The sequence below is a fragment of the Corapipo altera genome, unplaced genomic scaffold, assembly GCF_003945725.1.
Source record: "Corapipo altera isolate COAL_440 unplaced genomic scaffold, ASM394572v1 2b, whole genome shotgun sequence".
NCBI lineage: Eukaryota > Metazoa > Chordata > Aves > Passeriformes > Pipridae > Corapipo > Corapipo altera.
The window spans coordinates 4,612,386-4,630,546 of record NW_020884874.1 but is presented as its reverse complement, the minus strand read 5'-3'; the positions used below and the strand labels follow the sequence as shown (position 1 = coordinate 4,630,546).

At 35.5% G+C, this 18,161-nt stretch overlaps 1 protein-coding gene across 2 annotated transcripts in view; it reads left to right on the top strand.

Annotated features, from left to right (window-relative positions):
- Nucleotides 1–18,161, top strand: part of ASCC3 (activating signal cointegrator 1 complex subunit 3) — a 266,716-nt gene that overhangs the window by 237,658 nt on the left and 10,897 nt on the right. For both annotated transcript variants that reach the window (XM_027632616.1, XM_027632609.1), the window contains exon 37: nt 6,862–7,086. In XM_027632616.1, the coding sequence (XP_027488417.1) occupies nt 6,862–7,086 (225 nt within the window). The remainder of the gene's footprint in view (nt 1–6,861; nt 7,087–18,161) is intronic.

The window sequence follows — 18,161 nt, the reverse complement described above, 5'->3', positions numbered from 1 at the left end:
TTTATATTCTTTTATCACCTCCATGCTGAAGCAGAAGTCTGTAATTTAACTTTGTACTTTAGAAGTTCCCAGATCTGCCAGGTCACTCTCTGCTACTGGTAGCTAATATTGCTGACCTCCTATTGCTCTGTGCTCAGTGGCAAAGGTCTTTTAGACTTCTGACCTCTGGTCATCAGGAATGTCATCAGTAGTTTGTAGTTTGGATGTTTTAAGTAAGAAGTGAACTTGTGAAATCTAAACCCTTCAGGGTGTTTTTAAGTGATCACTCAACTGTTTCATGGCCCTAGGTTGTACTTTTTATAATCTCTGTAATTGTAAAATTTGTGGTGTTTATCATATGCAGCTATGTAAAAGCAAAAATCAAAGACTTGTCTGTTTAAAGTGAAAAGTCTGAGAATACAATTAGTATATGATTTCTCTGATCACTAGTATGATAACTTTATAAGAATTGTAAGAACTTTTAACTTGTATGTTTCTATAATCTATACCCATTGCAGAAATGTGTCCGTTTTAAATCCTGAAATATAGTTACAAACTAATGTTTAAAACATAATAGATTTGCATAATTGCATGTTGATGGGTTTTACAACTTTCTCTCTTCAACTTCTCATGCTCAAGTGGAAATTTCCAATATCTGCTCTGATGAGTCTTAAATCTGGAGACAGAGCCCAGGGTAGCCCACCCTCACTGTTTTGCTCTTACCTAGTTAATTGGAATAACTTTACTATTTGAATTCTGTATTTCTTTTTTTTTTATTTATTTATTTTTTGACACATATCTATTATCTCGAAAAGTGCATTTAACACTAATTAGATAATAAATAAAAAAAGTTACTATTTGTTTCAAAAAGATACTGAGTAGGTCTTTTTCCTTGGACAGTGTTCTCAATCCTACACATATCTTTTTTCTTCTTGTCATTTTTCCAAAAGTAGAGAGTGGAGAATACTCTGATGGAGTACTAGAGAAGTGACAAGATCATTTTGCTGTTACCCAAGCTGGAGTGGAGTGTTAGGGCAGACAGAGTCCCCAGTGAGGGTATGCCCTTTTCCACAGCCAGGGACAACTGCTGCCTAGGGCCTGTGGCTTTGACTCCTCTGGGCCTCAGCGGCTGGCACAGGGCTTTGCTTTCTGCCTTTCCTCCCTGACAGCCACCAACCCTGGAAAAGAAGGAATGGGAAGGCTTCCACTGGAAAGGAGCTGCCCTGCAGGGTTGGCTCCAATATACTGGGTACCACTTGATGGCACTGCCACATATGCATGCAGTTGACAAGGAGAGATATTATACAGTAGATGAAGATTAGGAGCCTATTTATAAATATGGTGTCTGTGTTGAATTACAGTATCATGTAGTAAATATATTTTCATCTTACTTGAAAAATTTTGTTGTCTTCTTTTGCGTCATGTTACGCCATCTTTAAGATCTCTACAAAACTTCAGTCTGCTCTGTGGTTTACCAGAGCCTGCCAGGCTACCCTGGAAATCTGAAATGCTACTTCTGCAAAGTTTCTCTTAAAAGTATATTTTTACATGGGTAAAATAGAGTGAGCTGGTAGAAATGACAGGGGTTTTTGCTTTTTAGTCCATAACATGAATCTTGAAAACATGCATCATGGTTGTTCTTAAAACCTGTAACTAGTAACATATGTTTATTACTGTCTTTTAACAGGAATATTGTCCTAGACCTTTTATGGCTAAGATTAAAAAAACACCCAAATGCTTTAAACTTTGGAAGCTGGAATTGTGTCCTATAAAACTGAGACCACAACACATACATTTATAGGCTACCAATAAATAGGAGTTTATAATGGAATCACTAACAAAGTTAAACTTTTCAGAGCAGTAATTCTAGCAAGTACTTCTCCAATTCCATTTTTCAATCTATTTTACTTTTTGATATGAGCTGAAAAACAAGTTTTAATTCAATGTGGTCTTCTTTTCTTCTTTTTCCTCTTTTTAAAGCACATATTTCCTCACATTTATTTGTTTTCTGAATATAAATGTAAGTTTGATTGTGTTCTAGCTATCTGTCAGGATAAATCTGTATCAATTTAATGTCTTTGCTTATAAGTCAAACTCAGATTTGAAAATGTGATGATAAAATATAGGATAAATATGTTGGTTAATTTAAATAATTTTCATAGTATATGGCTGTGTCATTCCTGTGTCAGATAATATGGTCTTGTGCTCCTGGGAGGAGCATAAGCAAAGGAAGATTAACTTGGGAACTTAAGAAATTTTTTTATTTTTCTCATGGTACAGGTAGCAGGATCAAATGAGATTTTTGTCAGCACACGAGTGGAGATATATATGTGTATGTATAAAAAAGGGAAATAATTTCAAATGGTTTTAAGTACAGGAGCTCAAGTATCCTCAAAGAAAGAATTTGTGAATCTGTTATGAGATTCACAATTACCTAGCTGCTCACAAACTATCAGTCCTTGTTATTTCTCTATTTTGACCATGCTACATGTCTCCATCCTATATTAAGAATAACATAGATATCATTCAAATGAGGAGAGTTACAGTCTGCTTCAAATTTTGCATTCCAGCTATTTCCTATACACTGTAGCACAGTGTGGCAGGTCAGGATGGTGTAATAGAATACTCTGTGTCAATCTGTACAATGGCACACAAGACAAAAGCCAATTATGTAATAATATTATTGTTGAACTTATATATGCCTATCCAGTTACCCAAAAAAATCTGTTTGTACTTGCAAAAATAAGCTGCATATTGGCATACTTTAGGACTTCTGGTAGCAGAGAACTAAAATTTACTTCATAATGTATTATTAGTGTCAACTGCAGAACAGCCATGAAAACTCCCCACATTTATTTATTGCGGCTTATTTTTATTTGTTCATTTTGTGCAAAAATGATGATTTTTGCAGTCTTTCAGCATGTACTAAGACTACAAGAAGCTTATCAAGTTTCAGGTAAAGAGACTGTAATTACTCTATTAGCTAAAAATGATCCTCATCTTTTCTCTTTTTTATTATTTTGGTAGTTACTTTTAGTACTAGTTTACTGCAAGATTTTTTAATACTTTAGCTTAACAACTGTTAGTTTTTATAGCAAATTTTCTCAGAGTGCTTTTCCTTTGTTTCTTCATCAGAAACTTCAGAGAGAGCAAAGCACATTGTAAGTTTATTAAAGTTGAGAATATGGTGTGTTTGGGTTCACAGTATCTATATAAAGAAAAGGAACATACAGGCAGTCAGTCAGTTCTAGGGCAGTTTCAGTAACAACATTGCAAAGAAAAGACTACTGGTTCAACTCTGGAATGTGAGAAACTATTTTTGGTTTATTTTAGACCCTCATTGTTACAATTTAATCAACTGCTCTTTAAAGTCTAGAACTCATTAACTTTATAAGTTTTACTGTTCCCATGACTGAACTTAACTTAAAATATTCAAGTTTACTTTAGTTGCTCACCTTGATCCTATTTCTGTCTGTGGTCCACAAGTATCCTCTTCTTTTCTGTAGGCAATGTGGCAAGATGTAGTTACTTGAGATTTAAAATATTTTAGAAGATTTACACGTAGTATAAGTTTATAGTTCAGTTCTTACTATAAATCAGTAATTCCAGCCAAACTTACACTTTTTATGGGTAGAAAGAAACTCTGGAGGTTTTTTTAACTCTATGGACAGTGTGAAGCATAGTACTCACCATGTTGGGTACCTTATTTAAATTTTAGTTTGGTCTGACTCCTCAAATGCCTAATGGAACCACAAAACTGCAATAGGTAAATTTTAAAATAGGATGAGTTGTTTACTTTTAGAACTATTCTAATAGTTCAAATAAATGGTAAGTTGCATATTTGGAACACAGTGTTGCAGACAGTGCTCTAAGATGAATCTGTGGCTGGTGTTATGCAGGAAGCAGAATTCAATTGCCAGAATAGCTCTTTGGCCTTGTAGAATGTAACTGTTGAGTTTATGCAGGTCTGTGTGTGACATTTCTCCCTGGCAATGCAAGTTACAGTCTCCTATATGATCATCCCGCATCACGAACAGATTAAATTGTAAGTCTGAGAGGACTTCTACACCCTTGAAATGATGCAGCAGTCTCCAATGCCCAAAACAAGACATTATTGGGAAAGTCCATCACAGAAATACAGGCAAGATGTGACGTGACTACCAAATGCACAGTTGCAGAAGCCGTAGCTAAAATTCCTAGTTATCTCCTGGTGTACTCCAAGTTATGAATAACTGTGTAGGTGCTGGTAAACATATTATTTGCACATGGGCTGGAACACTCCTGATTTAAAAGAAGGAAATGGGAAAGTGAAAAATTCAGAGCAGTGTTTTGTGGTTTAACTATGAAGTTTGCATTGAGTTTCTGGACTTTAGAATGAAGATTAATGATTGATACGTAATTTGATCTGTTTCCTCACCCATGGAAGTAAGAACGGTGTTCAGATACAGCGTACTAAAACCATATATATTATATATTGTGTGGAATAGTTGAAGCTACAGCCTTTGCAGCACAGATTGAGATTCACAATGAAAAGGAAAACTAAAATGAAAAAATATTGAGTGAACAGCAGGGCCCATTTGAGGTGATTACAAAGGATGTTTCTTTATTCTGTCTTTTCTTGTGCAACCTGAAAACAGTAGCGGGGGGTTGCAAGCAGAGTTCATCACAGAGTTGTCAATCACTGTCATTTAACATTTTGCAATGGAAGATGTCTTTATTCAAGGACAGCTGGGCAAATCAGAGAAACAGATTTGCAGTTAGTAGTCTGTCCAGCCTACACTAAGCAAACAAGGACAGGGCAGACATACCGGCCTCTCACATAAAAATATAATGGACTCTGCTGACCTCAGTGCCCTCCATTCAGCTTCATTCTCAGTTGTATAAAAGCTTCACTACCCATTCTCAATTTCCTTTAATTACCTACATGATGCAGATAAGAAAATGAACCTTACTTACTTACAGTCAATGATCACAAACAGGAAATTAAGTAGGCAAGTTGTTTAAAATAAGAAGAGTGTTTTCGAGGTAAATAAAACGTGCTGGGGAAGAATTAGGGAAAATGCATTTTCAGGGCATTGGAATGACTTGGCTGATCCTCCTTCTTTCTGCTACTTTAAACTGCAAAGCAAAATTAAGTAAAAATCTCCTTGGTAAATATTATTTAAAATATCTTTGAAGGAGAAACCAGTTAAATAAAAAGTATGAAGCAAACATGCAGAATTCTATAGGGCTTAAAAAGATTGTGACCTTAGGTTCAGAGAATAAATGACCACAGTTTTCACAAGAGATCTAGCAGAGACATCAGGATTAAGCAGCAGTTGTCTTTATTCAGTCTTCACTTCTAATCTGCAGTTGAGATATGAAATAAACTAATGACATTCTGATTTTCTTTCCAAAACTTAAATTGTCTAATACCTACCATTATTTTTATATTAATATCACAGTTTAGACATAGTTTCCTCATGCCATTAAAGAAAAGAGAAAATTTTGTGCTGTCAGTTTTCAAGGGGTGAAAAACAGCTATCTAACTCTTTTTAGGAAATGCCAAAAAAGGTTCTATGTGTTAGAATATTAATAAGCAGATACGGTACTTTGCAAGTCAATTAGGTAGTTCTAGTAGGTGTTCTAAAATTACCATTTTTCTTTGCCTTACTCTCTACTGGTTACTGTTGCAAATATTTCATTAATGTGGATTTGGAGGAAGTCTGACTGGAGATTGAAGACTAAAATGCATAATATTGAATCTGTAGTTTAAGAGGAATATAAAACCCTGAACACTTTAATTTAATGGTTTCTGCTAAGCCTGTAGTTTGGAAGACATTGCCCTTCAGGCTACCCAAATGACTTTTTATTTTATGGCAAAAGAAATACATTTTCTTAAATTCCAAATGGAAAAGATATCACATATTATAAAACTCTTACTTTACTTGCAAGTTTTCTACTTTAGAAAGATCATTCTCATTCCAAACAATATATACACATACATGCACAAGAGGATTTTGTGGAGGAAAAAAAATTGCCAATTAAGTCAGAAGAATTACTCTTTAGCCTAAATTATCGTTCTTAAGGTGCTTCTGTTGAACTTTCTTTCAGAGACAGTGAGTTTCCCTAGCAGGAGAATTAACATCTCTGCTCAGGCTACTAGAATAGTTGTACTTGCTTCTCTCAGCCCCGCGGATGTTGCTACTCATAACTACATGTAGATTACATGTTGGTGTGCAGCTCCTTTTTGCAATAATGAGAAAGTTTTTACACAGCTTTCATTTTGGCATGAATAGCATTAGTCCCACTCTGTAGCACCAAGGATGGTTTTCAGCACGTGCTTACGGTTTTGCTCATTGCTTTGATCGTTCATCTGTTGCTTAGACACTGACTGCTCGAAATATTGAAAAAATATTTGAAAATAACCTTACCAGTGCTATTTCAAACCTACTGTGTTTTGAATAGAAACAGAAAAATATAAACCCTGAAAATTGAAAATGTGAATTATTGACTTCTATATAGCTAAGCTTAAAATGTTTTTATGAGCCAACAAGGTAGGATATCTGTAGAAAGTCATCTTCTACTACTGAATCCATCCAATGAATGTATTTATTTCATTGCTTATTTTTTCCTCTTGTCTAATGTTACCATCAACTGTGGGGAAGAAAAAGAATTTAAAACCTATAACTGAGTGAATATTTGTTAATATTATATTAGTTATTTTTTCCCACATGTGATTTTGATAAATAAGTACACTTTCTAAACATTTAAATGATGCTATTTTAACAATAAAATCTAACGGTAGTGAATTAAATGCATATACTTTTAATGTCTCAGCAAGGAATAATAGTTATTCTGAAGTTAATTACAATGATTAATAATTTATTTCTTTTTTTAAAGAATGCTGATGAGTACACGGATCTGCCTGTGAGACACAATGAAGATCAAATGAACAGCGAACTAGCAAAACACCTTCCAATTGAAGTCAATCCCCATTCATTTGACAGTTCACACACAAAAACACACCTCCTGCTTCAAGCCCACTTCAGTCATGCCATGCTGCCTTGTCCAGATTATGCAACTGATACAAAGACAGTACTGGATCAAGCAATTAGAATATGCCAGGTATTGTTATGCATTTCAGTATGCAACTCTTGTTGGGTTACTGTTTATTCTTAGAGTGGTGTAGTATTTTGAATATAGAAAAATCTGAAGATTTGTTATAGTCTTGTGGAGAACTGGTACGACATGGTGTTACAGCACTGTTTGGGGAGAAACTAGATGCTCATAAAGATTATCACTTTATAGAACTGGAGGTAAACAAACTTATGGTAAAAGAGATAGTGGTACTCTGGCTGGAAGCATCTATTGCCATAGGCTCACCTCTGCTTTCATATGCAACAGCTTCCTATCTCTGTATCATGGAATATTTTATGTAAGTCATTCCTGCATGAGTGTGCTACCTGCAGATTGTTATGCTGACCCCCCAAGAACCTGTCTCCACCTTCAAGAACCCGTTTCCCCTGGGTACTTTTATTTTTATAGCACCCAAAATCACTACAGTCACTACCAAGCGTAATTAAAACACGTTTTGAAACGTGATTTTGAACAAGATACAGGGGCTTTCTCTAACTTATATATGTCTTTTGTGTCCCAGTTATCACACAGTGAAAGAGCACGCTTTCAAACTCAGATTTTAAACTCAGTCTGGAGTCTTGTGACTTTTTACAGTTGTATGCAGTTGCAACCCACAGAAACTAAACTGACCATGAAGAGTACTGGTAACTAGTCGTCACAGCTGCATGTCTCAAAAGAATTTTAAAGCAGCAATTTGAGTTCAGAATAGAGTGCTGCCATATCTGAAAAGCTCTGTTAGAGCTACAGCAGGAAAGGTGAGCTCTTGTCGCAGAGAACAACTGCCCCTCTGATTCTGCTGGAAAGAAATATTATTCTCTTTAGTCATACTGGACAAGGATTCATTCACAGGTTCTTGAAGATCAGGCAGCCTTCAACAAACTATGGTTCAATATCCGTAAAATAGAGCCAGTAATTCTTTCTTCCTACAGTTTTTGTTTGCTCATATTTTAGTATCCTCAGTGATCTACTTGTCAACTCTCAGACTGAGGTTTTGCTCTTGTTTGAAGCATGTTGGCAATATGGTAACTGCAAACATCATTGTGTCAAGCCTAGCAGTTTGTAAAACCACTGTATGAGGAACTATTAATCAGTGCTCTAGACAGAGAAAATACTGTGGGCAGTTTAGTCTCCAGTGATTTGATTGAGGCTCAAACTTATACTAATAAAAACAAGCTTGCAGTACTAATATAAAACAAAGCAAAACCGAAATTAAGAAAAGGAAAATAAGAAGCAAATAACACCACAGATGTTACTGCTACACAATCCTAAACTTGGCAACCAGCAGTGCTTGAATTCAAGTCTATTCCAGATATTTCAAATCAATAAAATCATGGTGCTGAAATCTTCAATGTAAGGACAATTATACAATATACTCAGTTATTAACAGAGAAAAATGTCACTTGCTCAGGTGAGAAAATTCACCTTCCTTTCAAAGGAATCATATACTTTAAGTTCATTTAGATGTTTGTGGAATTAGCATTTGGGAGGTAATTACATATTTGGGGAAAATGTAAATTAAATATCATTTTCAATAATTATTTTGCTTAATATTTGTCCTTCTTTGCTAAGAAATGTATTTTCTTAATCCTGTTACTGCATCATAGGCATTTCAGAAGCAATAATCACTTAGAAGAAAAAACTCTAAAATATTCAGCAGTACTTTTAAAGTAGAGTTCAGAAAAACACCATTATTATGCCTTGGCACTCCAGCCTTCAGTTAACTACACATAATGTTATGTATCCAGTCATCTTAAAAAAAAAAATTTCTTCTTTAAAAAACAAAACAAAAAAAAAAAAAAAAAAAAAAAAAGAAAAAAAAGGAAAAACATGCAAGCATTTTTGTATTTTGAAGTTGGCACATGGTTTACATCTCTTGGGAGAATATTAGTTCCATCTAATTAGTCACGCTTTCCAAACGGAGGTTAAAGTTCCCAGAATCTAAGCAATAGACAGGGTTACACTTTCCATACTGGTTGTTACCTTTTTCCTTAGCACTGACCTGGTGATGAACTCTGGGTCAACAGAGGTAGAAAAAAGATGTTAGTTGTGAGAAAAGGAACTGAACCATAGAACCCATTTATATCCATTTTATCCATTGATAAACATATTCAGTGGGTGTTGTTCTGTGTGTGTGTGAACACGTGCTTGCGTATCACCAAACACAAAATTCAGCAGTGAGGCTGGAATTGTTTTTTGAGTTACATTGAAATTTTGTTTATTTACTTCCAAAGTACTTCAGTGTTAAAGTTGTGTAGCTACCCTTCAAATTGTGACCCAAACACAAAATGGTATTTTTGCTGGTGGGTGTGTGAATGACAGCACTGCTTTTCTGTCTTTGAAACCAAGATATTTCAAAGAGCTTTTATAAGTGGTTGTATCTCAATATGTACAGCAGGCCTGTATCCCAGGTCCCTTGCAGAGCAGATTTGCCATCTCTAGCCATGATGCGTAGGCAAGCCTCTTTCCATCGCAGGCTATTAAACTTCTCCAGTCTTCTGTGGTGTCTTTCACCTGAATCAGCCTTCTCTCCCATGGTCCTCTCCCTTTCCTGTCCCACCTGCTTTGTCCTCCCTTCCATTCCTCCAACATCTTCTGGGCCTCTTTCATCACTAGTGACTTTAGGCTGAGTAGCGTTAGTGGTCAGACAGAAAACTATGTTAACAGCATTACATAGGTAAGTGTAGCTGCTGGATTTCAGATAAGATTTCACTATCTTCTAATGAAAAAAATTATGCAGCCACTCTTAATTTTTTCTGAGATGTCTTAAAAGTTTTGGCTTTATGTTAGAATTCTGTTCTTTATACTTATGATGAAATATAGAAGTCATAAGCATTTAACAGAATTTGAGGAGTCATGGTGCTGGCTCAATAGGGGAATGTAATTGTTCACATAGAAATGGAAGAAATATATTCTGTTAAAATTTTCCTGTAGTTGGCCTTTGTTAGATCTAGGTGGAGTTCATTATAGCAAGATAAAATTCAGTATCTATATACCCAGGATGAAATGCAGAATCTTTTCGCTTTACTGCAGAAATATGGGCAATAGCAATATGTAACATTCTGGAATGTAAATGCCGGTGTGCTCCCACACCCATCTCTGTACTGAATGGCCACTGAGGCACTGACTAGACTCAAGGAACACCCCTGCTCTACATTGAAAACCTCAAGTCAAAATCTAGTTTGTTATCAGTGACAGACTCTCATAAAGCACAGAAGGTTCCCGTGGCTCAGAAAAACTACCATGACTTCCTATGTAACCTTGGCCAAGTAATTTAATTTTTATTTGCCTCTGTTACCATTAGTACAATTACAGTAGACAAAATATTCTCTTCAAGCCTTGCACTCTGCATTACTTTTACTGAGAAAAGCTAGAGATGTCAGTAATATGGTGCTGAGCACTCTGGTAGCTGCTCAAAATCAAACATTTTTTCACTTCTTGAAGGGGAATGAACATTAAATAATAAAAACTCTAATATTTTTCTAATATTTTTATAAAATATAGTTATTATTGTATAGACAATACCTCACCTTTTTTTTCCTATCTGATTTAAGAATATGTGAAACTAAATATAATCTCTCTTTTTATTTCTTTTGTCAAGCCTTATATTTTGTGACTGTGTATTCAGCGATCTGTTCTTACTCTGCTGTTCTAAGACTATTGCCTATATTTGCATTAATTGAAATAGATAATTGAGGCAGTAATACTGTCAGTCTTGGATTCAGCAGGGCCATCTCTTCTCAGAAATAATGTGACAGTTGCTGGCTTTGCATTGGGATTGGCCACAAGCCTCCACTTGTAGTATAATCGTTGATAAAATATTTTAATATTGCCAGGAGTAGAACTGCCATGGAGCTCAGCCCTAACCTTTGAGAAGTGTTTACCTATGGATGTGTTAAACACATCTCAGTAGGGTAGCTGTGCGCTGAGAGAAGATGGACATGAAAACAGATTCCAAACTGCAGAATAAAGATTAGTTTGCAGGGGACAATTAGTTTGCATATCCCTGAAACAAGTACCTTGTAACGCTGTCACTGATGGCCTGTCTTTCCCCATCATGTTACTCCTCTGGAGAATCTAATTTTGACAGGAAAGGCAAAAAACTCTTTGGATTAAGCACTGTGTTTCCTTAGCTAGATGATGATGATACTTTACCCATTCTAAAATCGTTAAAGTAAATAAGTTGCTTCTGGTCACTTAAATTGCAAATTTTCCCACAGTTCTTACGAGAATCATCTTTGTGGTACATGTTCAGAGTTGTTGCACAAATGTGCTGCCCAAGTCAGCTAAGAGCTACCTTATGTAGAAAATACTTACTGTACTGAACTTCAGGCTGTTCTAGGTGATGGTTGGAGCTGTATCTATTGCTCCTCAGAGGGAGCAGTAGTACGCACAAGGTAGTTTCAGGCCATATCAGCACAGATACAAATAGCAGAGGAGCTCATGTTGCCATTTCATGACTGAAAGAAAGAGAATGTCCCTCAGCCCTGCACTTATCATACCCAAGCCTCCTCAGTTCATAACAGCCACTAAAAGTATTGATTTGGAGAGCCATATCCCTTGGATCTTTTGTTTTCCTTCCTATGAGGAAATGGAGAAGTTCTTAAAGATCCTGAAAGTGTTTTGAGCTCATATATTGCCTGTTGTTAGTGCAGGTGTGCCAACGACTTGCTGCAAGGTGGTGGGAGTTACAGGAAAGGCCTATTTTACAGTTGCATATGTAAGATTTGTCCAGAAGTGTCCAGGGAAAGAGCTTTTGTGTAATGGCTGCATTGGCAGCTATCAATAAATGGGCAGCTTTACTGAAGGAAGGGAAGAGAAATAAATTAACTTGAGAATGCAGAGGATTGTTCAGAAACAAATGAAGAGCAGAGCCTATATCTCTTGAGCTACTACACCTATTCTTTGGGTATGTGGTAGTATTCCAGTGATAGCACAATGTTTGCAATTTTACCTAAATACTGGCTACTTTCATGGTTGGATGGCTATTCTCCCACATTAGGAGGGTGGAAATAATAGAATAATCAAAAAACTTGTAGTGGATATACTGGGCAGTGATGTTCAATTATAGATACTAAACACCAATGGGTCACTTTGTAGTGAAAGTACCGGGACATGCTGATGTGGAATTACTTGTGCCTGGTTGTGTTGTACAGGTATATATGTGGGAGAAGGGAGGGTTACCTTTGTGACTGTGGTGTTGGGGTTTTGTTTGCTGTGAATAGTCAGTGAACTGGTGTATGGAAGCATCTTGGTGACAGTTTAATGATGATTTGGTGCTGCTTGTGTATAATCCCTCCCCCACCCATGACAAACCTTTTCCCAGTTGGGGCTGGAGGAAATGAGTAATGCTTAACCCATTTGTGTGATCAATTCACTTAAGCAGCTACTGTGAAATGTTAATCACAACTTTAATTTGTACTGCATTAGCATTTTGATTAACTTGTAGGCTTGCTAGCACACTTGAAGCACTTTTACTCATAGTTACAGCTCGGAAATGACTTTTTGATTAATTAAGTTTGTTAGACAGCAGCTGAGCTTCCTGAATGCTAACCTTATGGGGCTAAAAGTTCAGGACAAAGTTACTGGGAATAACTGTTGCTGTTGAAAAGGATTCTTGTGAATGCACTCCAAAAATTTTAATTATTGACAAAATATTACATTCTACTTTGAAACTGACTTTAAACTTTAATAAGGGTAGGTTTATTATGAGAAAGATGCTGTGTATGTTTCATGGGTTTGGTAGATTTGTGTCATATTTGAAACAAATCCTGTCTTTAGGACATAGTTTTGGGAAACTGGGATTTATTGACGAGATTTTTATCAAAAACGTTTTATTGTTTTTACAGTTCACTAGCATAGTAGATAATAACTAATTAATTAATAATTTGAAAATAAATTGGATATTGATATTCAATGAGTTTGAACATGTTGGGTTATGCCCTATCAAGCTTACATTGCTGGTATCACATTCTGTAGCTGCTTTTATCTCAGAAATACTACTAAAAAAATCAGTAAGAACCCAAGAGTGGCACTCCACTAAATGTAGAGAGTAAATGATTTGTCCTTTCCCTGGTTCTGAAAATACTAATAATGTTACTCTGGGGGCTAAAGGATGAATACAGGGATAGGAATCTTACAAGCAGGAAGCAGCTAGGAAGGTTGTAGTTTGCATACATCAGTGAGACCTTTATGATGATGGGAGAATGAAGTCTCTTCTAGGGAGTAGCAGAGCATATGGAAGAGGGAACTGAATATGCTTGTAAAAAACGGAAGGGAAGGAGGATACAGAGTATAGAAAGAGTTCTTCCTGAATAGCATTAAATACATCTTAGTCACTATATCTCTGATAAAGTACAAGGGGTGGTGCTGCATAGGCTGAAACTACGCAGCTGTACAAGGATGATTTAAATGAACTGAAAGAACTCCTCCCCATTCCCAAATTAAAACATTTCTAAAACATAATTTTAGATTACACCTCTGAAATGCAAAGGTGTTGTAGATAGCCTGTTTTGCTGATATGTAACACACCAAAGGTAGTGACCTTAAACCCTCTGTAAGACTTCTTCAAATAAATTCCAACTTTTCAAGTCAGTTGCTGTTTCTGGGATATATAATTGAAGCGTCTTAATCATGATGTATATAAAAACATGAAACTTAGAGTACATGGCATGCTTTAACATCTGAAAAAATATTTTACTTATATTGGTACGATATCAGGTCACATGAGGATCATAATACAATCTTAGCTATTCGAAGGCTTCCTACATTTGAAGCACGTGCAAAAAAGATTTATTATTATTATTCTGAATTCAGTTTTTAGGAAAGTGGGTAAAATACACATATTTTTGCCTATTATTATCTATAAATATTTGTCATATAAACTCTGTAGTCTTAAAGAGCTGTCATTAGGCACCATTCTAATGATTTTAATAGATCTATGGATTTAAACTTGTATTTCTAACTGAATTCTAGTCCTAGACAGCAGAACTTTCATTAGTATGCAGCAAAGACAACAGTGGGGATATTCTGATTATTTATTATTGGAATGCTAAACAAAATAAATTCAGGTACAAAACCCAACCAGTTTTAACTCTGCTTATTAATGTAACTGTGCAGTAAGAGTTTGAAGTATTTTAATCTTGCGCACTCTATTTAATTTAAATACCCATTCCCTTCCTCAAAGCATCACTGCAGAATAAAACTTGTATTTTTTTGGCTGAGAATATGTTGGATTTATGTATTCATAAACTTTCAAGTCTAAGGTGAAAGTCTTTCTGCATAGAGGACTGTTTACATTAGTGTACCAAACTTCAATTTCATGAATAAAGGTGCTCATGAAAGTGTCATAGTCTGTGAAGCACTGATACAAAAAATAAAATTAACCTTTTAAGAGTAGATAAATTTGAACCATGTAACTTACCCTGAATACACTTGGAGCATCAGCCCCCCCATCCACCAATGGCATCACTGTAAGCAGTCAGCTTTTAGCTGAGTAAAGTTGTGTAATTCTCAACTGCAATGGCACTTCTTACATTTCTTTAGCTCGCCTTTGTATCCAGAGCAGTTATCATTGTAGCTTCATTGACACTTCCCTTAAATATAATTTATCAACAAAATATTAACATTTTTATTTACACTGTTTACAGTAAACTTATATTTACAGGATTTAAGTAGACATGCTTAGTGTATTCAGATATATGACAGAAGAAATTATTCCAAGCAGTATGCAGTCTCTGTTAATAAGATGCAAGCTGTTTCATTCTAACACTTCAATAACTTATCTTAAAGGAAGAAGCTATTTAAATCATTTGAGTAGATCAGAAATTCTGCTAGTTGTACAGTCTCTGGTCCCCTGCCACCTACCCAGTCATACAAGAGTGATCCAGTGTATCTGACTTTCAAATGAAGGATGTGAAAGTAATACCAAAAACAGTGTTAAAACTTCACAAAAAAATTCTGAAATAAAGGCTTTTGCAATCAGGATGTTTTGGTTGCTAGACAAAAATGGGTAGGGTGGTGAATGGGCGGTGTAAGTTCATTATGGAACAATTTAGTATCTGTTATTTTGAGCGCATATTCAGGGTGCTTAAAAACACCAGAGAAAATCAATGTTTTGTTATCAGTGTGTTTTGCTATCCGTGAACGTGCCACACACCCACATCTCCAACATCCTGTCTCCATTTTTGCTTTCCCTCAAGCTAGGGAGTTATAAACCATAATTTAAATTCCAAGCATCAGTAATAACTTTGTCTAGAAGGAGACAGACTGTTAAATCTCAGCTTCATGTTGGACCAGAAAGGTACAGTTTGATCAGTTTAAATCATTCAGTATTTAAGGATAACCATCTGCTGCTCCTGAAAATAAGAAGATGAGAACCTGATCATAGATCCTGAGGGTTTCATCTTAATGCACTCCTGGAATGAGGAAAGCAATAGGAAGATTTTGATCCAAACATTTTGACATTCAATTCTGAATATCATCAGAATGAGAATTTTTGCCATACCTAACAGGTATATCTACATCAATCAATTGTTAAGCATTGGCATTTTTTGCCTACCCCTGCCATAGTTAATAGATTGTTGCTTCCCATGTTAGTAAAAGTCAAGCTATTTTTGATAGTGACAGACAAAATGTAAAGGAGGTGTCCCTAATTGCTATTATTACTGTGTAGTTGTCTGAGTATGATACTTGGAAAGCTTGAAAGCTTTTGCCTGAATCTTTCATGAAAACCCATCTGAGTATAGGCCTCTGCTATTATTCTTCTAAATGCAGAAGGAGCCCCAAATAAGATAATAGTGAACATATTCTCCATTATAACAAGCAATACTTCCCTTGACTCTACCTATTTACGCCATCATTTCTACTTTAGGTTAAAAAGTAGTGGTCTTAGGGCTTTTTTTTTCCTTTTTAATTTGTTGGTTTACCAAAAAATATGTTTATGGGTTTTTCCTGTAAGTAAAAGCATCTTTACTGTGTTGCTGTTTCACTTCTTGAACTCAGTCCTCTTCTCTTAATTTTTTCTCTGTGATGAAATTATCTCTTGTTGGTTTGAAATTCTGAGGCTAGAAAAGCAGATAACCAATTTGTACCATTTCTCAGTTTAGAATAATATTCTTAATCTGTTCCAGTAGTATCAGCTATAAGATATTTAGAAATTGCTTACTTCTTTGCAGTGTAAGAGTTAAAGAAGCCACTAATTTCTATAAAATTATACTTAAAAATAACAACAGCAAACCAAACAGGTAGCAACTGGATAAATCAGAGGGACTAAATATGTTATTCATCAGATAAAATAAGTATTAAATACTTAAACTTTTTGTCTTCTATATTATATTCTTTATTTAGTTGCTTACATTCGCATTTGGAAATAGGGGAATGACTCAATTTGTTACCTTGATTATTTATAGGAATTTCAGTAACCTTTTAAGTATCAAGCATCTATGTGTTTTACACTTAGTGGAAAATTAAATGTGTGTGGGTTTCCAAGGCAGCAGATGAAACAAGCCAACTTTACCATTGTTCTGACTTTTTCACAATGTCACTGTCTTGGATTTCACATGTGTGTGTGATGCTGTGAATAAATTCTATGGGTGAAGAAGCAGAAAATAAGTAGGAAAAGAGGATTTGCCATGTGGTTTCATTTTAACAATGTGGAACACAGAGTCTCACACATACAGGCTTTCCTTACTCCCTACGGGATATCTGTCTGTAGGCCTCTATCAATTTCTAGGAGATTTTCTATGTGAAAGGATCCTCCAGTTAATTTCAGTGTATAGCTCGTTTTAGATTTATCTTTCTCTTACATCTTCTCTCTTCCTTACCCCTTTTCAAACCTTTTTTAAAAGGGGGAGAGAGGGATAGATTTAAAAAAAAATAAAAGGAAAAAGAAACAATGAAAGCAACGTTATGCATGTATCTTCAGAAGCATTTTATGAAATACCAATGCTTTGTACTGACTAAAATACAATTTACTGTATTCTTCTTGTTGCTTATGGAAAATGCAGGATATCTATGCACACATTATTCTTCACATATATACAGTAGTCTCATGACTGAGAAACACGATGTTTCGGGCTCTGTCATAATAGCAGAAAAGAAAGAACAAAGCTCAGGTAGCGGAGTAGAGGAGACAGATACCACACTGTCTCAGCAACACATTCAGAGACACAGACTGTATTGTATGGGTAGTCTTCAATGTATTTTAAAATGTGGAAGCAGGTAAAGCGCGACTCGCCTTGTAAGTTCAAAACATGGGCTCTCATACATGCTGAGAACAATTCCCCCCTTACCTGACTGAAAATCGTGTGAACCAACACAGAAATCTACAGGTCATGAAGCTACTCCTTTCAAATGTGATTTCTAATGTAATTTTGTTTTCTATTTGGTAAAAATAACCCTACCTGGAAATGACCTTGGCAAGGCAAGTGAAAAGGCAGAAAAAAGAAAACCAGTAAGGCACTGTTGTGAGGTCCTAGTTCTAGGGTCACTAGGAATGTTATTTTAGAGGGTTTCAGGGTACTATAACTCTTCCTTGAAAAAAAAGACTAATGTTAAATGTAGATCTTTATTAGCTGAAAGGCACTTTATCCACAATTTGTGAGAAATGAGACAACATTTGAGTAATACAGGGTAACACTTTAAATATTTTTCTAAGTGTCACTGATCTTGTCACCCTGGAAAAAAAACCTGTTGAAATTGCATTGTAAACTGCTAATATAAACTGTGTGACTGGCCGGGAGTGAAACTAACTTGTGTCTTTAAAGTCAGTATTTCTCTAGAATCAGTGTAATTTAATTGAAATAGCTCTGCGTGTGTAAACAATTCCTTTGTTTAAAGAAGATTTCACTGTTTAGTTTGCCTTAAGTAAATGCTGCCTTTTGTTTGTCTGTAAAACATTTGATTAAATGTAAAGACTTACATAGACAGCTTCTTCTCATTACACTAGTGGCTGGAAATAAGTTGAAATGATGCAGGTATCTGCTGTCTAAGTAAGTATCAAACAATATCATTTGTGTTTACAAGAAAAACCCATGGAAACATCTGAAGCCTAGTCCTAAAATCAA